Raw genomic sequence first — 8,576 nt, 5'->3', positions numbered from 1 at the left:
AGATACAGTGCAGTTTGTTGTGTGTGTATGTGGAGATTTAAGTTCATTAATTGATTGACATAGAGTCAGTCCTGAATATCTTTCATTACACCTTGTTAAAGAAAGTTAAATGAGAATTTAAGTGAAGTCTTTATTAACACAAAGTGAACTTCATTGTTTAAGTACAAACTTTAAGAACTTAAAGGGGTCATAGCGTGAAAATCTGACTATAATTGAGTGCAATAAAAATGCTATAATTGAGTCCCCGGTTCTTCTATCAACCTAGAAAATGTAATGAAAAAACAACCCAGTTACTCTGTTTTGGTAAACCATTCTCTGCAAGCATGAAAAAAATAGGTAATTTGGATTTCGCCTGTTTTGTGAAGCATGTAGCAGGTCTAATTACAATAATACCACCCTTTAATCTGCACTATCCAACCACGGCACTGCCATTTAGTGTAGAAAGAGAGAGAGAGAGAGAGAGAGAGAGAGAGAGAGAGACAGAGAGAGAGAGACCGAGAGAGAGAATAATTGACAGCACAATTGAGTTTCAATTTCAACAAACCACCATCATTGCGATCAGTATTTGCTTTTCATTAGCTCATTTGCATTTAAAAGGACACACCCCTAAAATGGCAAATTTTTGCTTGCACCTAAAAGTGGCAATTTTAACATGCTATAATAAATCATCTGTGGGGTATTTTGAACTAAAATTTCTTATATACACTCTGGGGACACCAAAGACTTTTTTTATATCTTGCACCAAATCTCATGATATGACCACTTTAACAATTTAAGTTCAGTCTATGTGGCCACGAAGTTAAGTGAACATAAATATCTACGTTTTTGGGAAACCCTTTACTTCGTTGAAATGAGGGAATGAGTTTACTGAGCTATACATTTTTCTTGGGAAACAATAATTAAAAATGTATGAATTTCTCTGGTCATCGAGAGATGTGATGCCACAAAGGCCTGTTTTAAGGGAAATGTGGTTTCTAACAAGTTTCGACCCTGTATCTCCTATTTTAGCAAGATGAGCAACATCTGGATTCAAAGTTGGTTTCAGTGGTTCCCATCATTCAGTGTGACATCCTTTGCTGACCACATCACAGCGTCGGTGATTCATGACAGAATGGAGATTTCTGCATTTGGCTTTCAACGTTTTAATGTCATTCCATGCATGCAATATGGCTTCTGCAAGAACACTGTAATTACAGGCACCGCAGCCCACACACACATAACCACACATCATTTATAGCATCCTGGAGACTATAGATTGACCCTAAAACAACCCTGAACCTTTCGCCTTGACCCTATGCTGTTGCCACATGACATGATTTTTGGCATAGAACAAACCTGTATGTGCGTCACAAAATGATTTGTGTGTGTGCAGAAACACAAACAGAAACCATACACAAACAGAGACAACCTATACAAATTAATTTAGCAGTAGCACCACCATTTCAACTATACCAGGCTTTAAAGTATAGGTTTATTTATTAAAACTCTTTCTGAAAATAAAAATAAATCATTTTATTATATGTCTATTTCCCCATTATCTGTTCAGTGTAACCCTCTCAAAATTTACTTGCATGTATTATGTATATTTTATAATTTTCCAAAATTATATTTACATTTTTCCTTGTTTCTATATTGTTTTCTTGTGGTTTTACTGTCCATTTCTAAATATATTTCCTGTAAATCTACTTTGCAACAATGCAAAATTGTGAAAAGTGATGTAGGAATAAAATTTGAATTAAAATGTGTTGTTTGAAGTGGCAAAAATTGCATGTTTGAATTTATATTTTAATACAAAATATTTAAATTATATACATTTTATTATTTACACATTTGACAGAATTACAGTATATTACAAATATATACTTGAAAATTATGTGTGTTTGATCGAACAAACAAACTTTAAAAGCTTCGTCTTGAATTTCTCCGTGTGTGGCGGCCTCTAGCGTTCAGTCTCACCGAGACTCTTATTACGTTTTCGGAAGGTTGCGTCATTTCCGACGGGCGTCCTTTGCCGCTGTCTCGTGACTGTCAGTGAGCAACATGTCGTGAGTTTATAATTTCATAAACTCACCGACAAGACTCATTTTGCGCAAAACTACAAAAACAACAGTAGGAGCAGCGAGAGTCATGTGGAGGATTCAGAGTTTAGTGGGCAGAGGTGAGCGAGTTATGAGCGCGTGCGCATTACCTTCTTCTTTATTATTAAGTTTATGTTAAAGAGCGTCACATTTAACTTAGTGTATGTGTTTTAGTTCCATTTCTTGAAATTTGACATATAACATTATTTGTCTCCGATTGGTTGAGGGTAACGTTAGTTTATAGTTTCACTTTTAGTTTTAGACAAACAGATTTAATGCATTTGATTGACACCTGCACACATATATTGATATACATTGATGTCCTTAAATGTTCCATAAACGGAAGCAACATTGCAAATAAGAGCAAATAACAAAGCAAAGTTGATGAAGAAGAGGTTCTTCAAATTCGTAACAAACTAGCTAGTAGTTAGCCCTTGGTGTTTACTCTACAACTCGTGCAATCCTACCCATGAGATGATTACAGCAACCAATGAGATCTCACACTGTTCTCCTCTTGAAATGCAGTCTTGAGCCGTTGTCATGGAAATGCTCAGCTGCGTCTCTCACAGGGTCATTCTCACGTGGAGGATGAGGTGGTCAACACATCCATCCTCACCGGTGGACGGCACGCAAGTGACAGCAGGTATCAAGACAAGACATCTGCCCTATATGATTCAGAACTGTCATCATCATACAGTTTGCATAACATCTGTCTGTCTCTCAGTTCTCAGAAAGAAGAAGATCATCAGAAAAAGAATCGAACATCTCAGTTCTGCTACACTGGACTGCCAAGATACACAGCTGTAGATGCAGTTGGCTGGGTACAACACACACAAACACACAACTCAATATTTTTGTACAGCCCTATTAGTGAACTAATGTAGGGAATAGAGAATTAGGTTATAGGGGTCTATTTCAGACACAGCTCATAAAGTGACTATTTGATATTTTATGTTTATATATTTAAAGAACAACATTTCCAGAAGGCATTAAACTTTTGTAAAAACAATCATAAAAATGTGGCACTGGCTGGCAACTTTTAAATACCGGCAGGGAAAGAGTTAATATGATACCTGTCACATTTCATGATAATTGGCTAAATATCTCAGGATAAGTATTTTATAGGCTATCCATTTCGAATATGCACATTTTCTTAATAGCATCACTAAATTATTGTGCTACAGACAGTATTTTTATAATTTGCACTATTAATGTTATTTCCTGATATAAAATCCTAAGGAACAAAAAAAAGTAAAACAATGGCTTTTCCCGTCTCTCTCTGCAGGGAGTGGCTGCTGTTCTGCTTATGCAGGCCTTTCGCAGGATTCACTCCCAGTTCTCTTCTCATCTGGATCAGAATCCTGGACCGCCTCAGCTCCAAGACACCGGGTTTATACGCAGATGCACCTACAAGTATCTAATTGACATCTGTGAGTAGTTAAAAATTGATAATTTATAATCGAAACACGTCAGTGATGCATACATTTAACACCAACCAATCAAAATTAAATTTCTTCTGAAGTTGCGACGCAGAATGTTTTGCCCAGCGGTGTGACGGGGAGATGCCTGCGAGGGGCGCTACAGACTCCAGAACAGAGTTCAAGCAGCACTGATAGTAGTCATGGTAGCAGTGATGACACTGGTGATCTGACCTCTGACCAGCAGGGGGAGACAGTGAGCAGTCTCTCACACTCAGGTTAGCACTTGCACAATTTCAGTTTATTATAGTCAATTGTGAATTTACCAAACAATTTTCTAGAGGTAATGTTTTTCTTTCAGATGAAGCATTTTTTGCTGAACAGCCAAGTCCAAAGGTACATTTTTCAACCTGTAACACACAGTCTGTACAAGCGTTACTTCGCACATCTTCATTATGACTTGTTTTTCGCAGGAACCTCTTTCACCAGATGAAGCAGCGCAGAATTTTAAATGCGTGGCTGATGGCAGCGTACCTGTAATCCTCAACATCATTGGTAATAATGACATCGCACGCAGAGCTTTTAGAGAGGAGAGTGATGTATGGGGATGTTTTTCTGAATGTGTTGTGTGCTTGTGTATATCAGGTCTGGAGAACGCTAAAGCAGGAGATTGCGAAAGTGCTTTCTTGTGTTTTCTGGCATCAGCCCAACACAACTACAGTAAAGCTCAGTTTAATGTAGGAGTTTGTTACGAGAAGGGTCACGGCGTACAGCGAGATCACAATAAGGTACAGACACAAACACATATACATGTAGTTTTGGTACTTAGATGTGATCTTCTAACTGAAGGATGATGTTTTATTGTGTCTCAGGCTGTGCAGCATTACAGACAAGCAGCAGCTGCTGGGCACCATCAGGCTCAGTATCGCTGTGCTAAACTGCTCTTGAACAGCAGAGGGCAGCAGTGCTCAGATAAAGACAGAGAAGCAGCGTTGTCATACCTGCACACAGCTGCAGATGCAGGACTCACACAGGTAAAGTGTGTTTTACAGATGCTTCCAGATGTTTATTTGGATGCATATAGATGTTTCTTGAATCACATGTGAACCCTGTTGATTTCTGTTATCGTTACTGGGTCAGTGACGTGACTTTAATTATTTTGTGTCCGTATGGATAAATTAAATGTAAAAGGGTTAAAATTTCAAAATAAATTTGCAGATTACTTCTATACATTCTCTTTTTCAAGGACCAAGTCTAACATTTCTGGTTTTATTTTATTTTGAAAGAATATTTGGGGATAATTGCAAAAATGTTAATGTGGTGTAACTGGTCTGTGTCAATTGGTGTAACTATTTTTTTATTAGAATATAAATATATTCATAAAAAAAGTGGAATAAAATATAATCATCTAGATTAAATTTTTAACATACATTTTTACATCATTTGTCAATTTTTTTTAGAAACAGCTGTTTTCAGGATATGTCAGGACAAATATTACAAAACGCATTCAAATTTACATTTAGAAATAACTAATAAAATGGTATTTTAAAATTATATATATAAAATTATAAAATTATATATATATATATATATATATATATATATATATATATATATATATATATATATATATATATATATATATATATATATATATACATACACCTTGATGGCATGTAATCATTAAAAAAATATAAATATAATAATAATTTTAATGGTTTATATAACCTGTGGACCTGTTTAGGCTCAGGTGTATATATAAAACATTATCATTATTATTATTATTATTAATATTATTATTATATTTATATTAAAATATAATTTTATTAGTTATTTCTAAATGTAAATTTTAATGCGTTTTTGTAATATTTGTCCTGACATATCCTGAAAACAGCTGTTTTCTAAAAATTTCTTGACAAATGATGTAAAAATGTATGTAAAAAATGTAAACTAGATGATTATATTTTATTCCACATTTTTGTTTTTTTATTTAAAAAAAAAAAATAGTTACACCAATTGACACAGACCAGTTACACCACATTAACATTTTTGCAATTATCCCCAAATATTCTTTCAAAATAAAATAAAAACAGAAATGTTAGACTTGGTCCTTGAAAAAGAGAATGTATAGAAGTAATCTGCAAATTTATTTTGAAATTTTAAACAAGATGATTATATTTATTCCACATTTTTTATGAATATATGTATATTCTAATAAAAAAATAGTTACACCAATTGACACAGACCGGTTACACCACATTGACATTTTTGCAATTATCCCCCAATATTCTATCAAAATGAAATAAAGCCAGTTTTTTATGATTACATGCCATCAAGGTGGATAAAATATGCAAAATTTCTCATTCTTTGCCGCAATTGGCGGTTACACCATTTGACATTCTCAGGTTTATTCAGTCTTAACTTTTATAAAAATGGTGCAAATGTAATTGTTATTGCATAAAATTAACATAAATACACTATGTGCATTGCAATATACATGATGCATTCTTGCTTTTAAAACAAGTTTATATCATCTTGCCAAACCATTTTTATCACTGACCCTACAACATTAGATTGATTACTGAGGTCCAGTTTCTGTTTATCTCTATCTGTCTCAATCTCTTTTTAGGCTCAGGTGTATCTGGGTGTAGTGATGTCAGAGTTTGATGAGAGGAAGGCTGTACATTATTTCAGAAAGGCAGCTCACAGTGGGGTACCACACCTTTTACATTCATATTTTTTTTACAAATACTAACAGTGTGTTTTTGATCAAATAAAAACTGCCTTGTGTGTAATGATGGGCCTGTGTGTGTCTGTAGGACAGCAGAGCTCTTCTGTTCCTGGCTCAGTGTTATGAAACAGGCTTTGGTGTATCTCCGTGTGTCAGTACTGCAGTCTCGCTGTATCAACAGGCCGCAGTCAGAGGAAACAAACAGGCCAGAGATATACTGAGAGACAGACACAGCAGAGAAGGTAAAAACAAACACTGACACATACACTTAAAGTTTTGTTTCTCAAAATTAGTGATATCACAAAACTGTGGACTAATGTGGAGCCAAATCTACTTTCAGACATAAATGTCTGGATGCTTTTAAAGCAGCCCTGGTAACAAATATTTTTGTTTTGTCTGTCTCTGTAGTGCTGCGCTCTATCCGATCTGCTCCTTGCTTCTCTGCGATTGGTCAGCCGAACCTAAACTCTGTGTTTCCTCAAGTATCTGGAGATGTGAGGCCACACCCCCAGCAGCAATCTGATTGGCCAACACAGCCACTTCCCCAGTCCTGGAGTACAGGCAGTTTGATGGCATTGTCTTCAGTAACACTGAATAATGACGACACTAGTCGTAAATTCTGGACACTAGGTGTGCGCTAACACACACACGCACACAAATATCCACACATTTACAAGTGCCATATTTAAATCCCAGTGATTTATTTGTAATGGACTACTGGTCAGATCTGTCCTTAAGCTAACACGCACGCATGCACACAAACACACAAATATACACACATTTACCAGTGCTGTATTTAAATCCCAGTGATTCATTTGTAATGGACCGCTGGTCAGATATGTCCTTTAGCTAACACACACAGACACACACATACATAGATTTATACAACCTTGTAACGCACCCTCTGCAGGTAAACACTTGTAATGATGGTAAAGTTTACATGGTTGTTAAATGTAGCAGAGGAATGTCATGGGAAAGCTCGAAAACACTATTAAGTGATAATGCCATTGATGCACATGCCAGAATGAATGTATTTTTTAGAAGTGGGAATCCTTTTGTAATATATTTTGGTTTGTTTATCATTATTTGTATATGTGTCAGGCTGTGAAGAGAGAATGGATTTAGTGAAATCAAGTTTTACCTGAAAGCATCTTGCATTCAGTGCTGTTTGTAAGAAAACATGGAATTGTTCCTCGATTTATAGCAATTTACAGCTTATTCATTTGCATCTGCCCAAAGTTATATTTGGAACAGGGTTTAAATGAGAAAAATATGCTTTATTTGGGTCATGTATACAGTATGTGTACACAAAACAATACTGAATGCGCACTTCATGCAAGCCATCATTAAAATGTCACGAAACTGCAAAACACAGTGTTTGTAAAACATCTCATCTCAACTGTTTATTTGATGTTGTCTGTTTAGCACATCAAGGTTTGTTAAAAGTAATGTTATTTTCTGTGTAACGCACAACTGTATTTCAAATTAAAAGTGCTTTTATTTTTTAACATGTGTTTGATGATTATTTTATGAAGCAGCTTTATGAGATCTCAATCTGACATTTTTAAACAGTATTGAAGGAGTTCACATCTATTCTGGCCTCTTATTGGCTCATTTAATTCCAAACAATTATATTTGTGTCTACATTATTAATTTCAGACATTGAAGCATACACCTTTAGATCAAGATCATCATTTAATTCGAAAATAAATTCATTCTGTGAGATAACAGCTCCCTTCTGTCCTTTATTAAGAAAGAGGGAAAGCAAATGTTTCGCCCATTGTTATAAAATATATTTGTTGCTAAATTTAAGTAAAATGAGCCGTTCCACACGTTGCCTTGGGAAATTACATAATTTGACTAAAAAGTTGATTTGAGAGGGGAAAAATATAAGGAAAAATTAAGGATGCTCAGTTAAAATGGTCTAAATGCTTTTAAATCGCAACAAAAACTTGAGGCATATTGAGAAAACAAGCAACTACTGTTAAAACAGATGGAAGAATAGTCAGATGGCAAATATTCAGCCTTTTATCACCAGAGGAAAGATAAAAAATGATCTGTAAGAACTGTGACAGTCAGAAGACATCTGATAGAAGATAAACTTCTGATTTTAACCCCATTGAAAACTTGTGGGGTGACATTAAAAATGCAGTTTCGGAAGCAAAACCTAAAAATGAACAGGAACTGTTCTAGGTGTCAGAAGTTGCTGCATGTTCAACACCAGTGGGTATGCAACTAAATATTAGTAATTCAATAGTTTAAAGTGAATTTAAATCTTAAGAAATTTCTTCAGTTCATAAGTGTCTAAAGAAAAAATGTTGCCAGACTTGCACATTTTTTGTGTAATGT

General features: G+C 35.0%; 1 protein-coding gene across 1 annotated transcript; it reads left to right on the top strand.

The window, feature by feature from the left end:
• The first annotated feature begins 1,991 nt into the window (after window positions 1-1,991).
• Window positions 1,992-7,735, top strand: dele1 (DAP3 binding cell death enhancer 1). Its single transcript, XM_065275202.1, has 12 exons — window positions 1,992-2,158; window positions 2,604-2,721; window positions 2,803-2,899; window positions 3,364-3,508; window positions 3,601-3,774; window positions 3,858-3,892; window positions 3,970-4,051; window positions 4,142-4,284; window positions 4,369-4,530; window positions 6,126-6,209; window positions 6,316-6,469; window positions 6,636-7,735. The coding sequence occupies exons 1-12, from the start codon at window positions 2,128-2,130 to the stop codon at window positions 6,866-6,868; spliced, it is 1,458 nt and encodes a 485-aa protein (XP_065131274.1). The 5' UTR covers window positions 1,992-2,127; the 3' UTR covers window positions 6,869-7,735.
• Window positions 7,736-8,576: the final 841 nt, after the last annotated feature.

The sequence above is a fragment of the Paramisgurnus dabryanus genome, chromosome 16 (genome assembly GCF_030506205.2).
Source record: "Paramisgurnus dabryanus chromosome 16, PD_genome_1.1, whole genome shotgun sequence".
Classification (NCBI taxonomy): Eukaryota; Metazoa; Chordata; class Actinopteri; order Cypriniformes; family Cobitidae; genus Paramisgurnus; species Paramisgurnus dabryanus.
The sequence above is the reverse complement of the archived record's forward strand: the minus strand, read 5'-3'. Positions and strand labels throughout refer to the sequence as shown.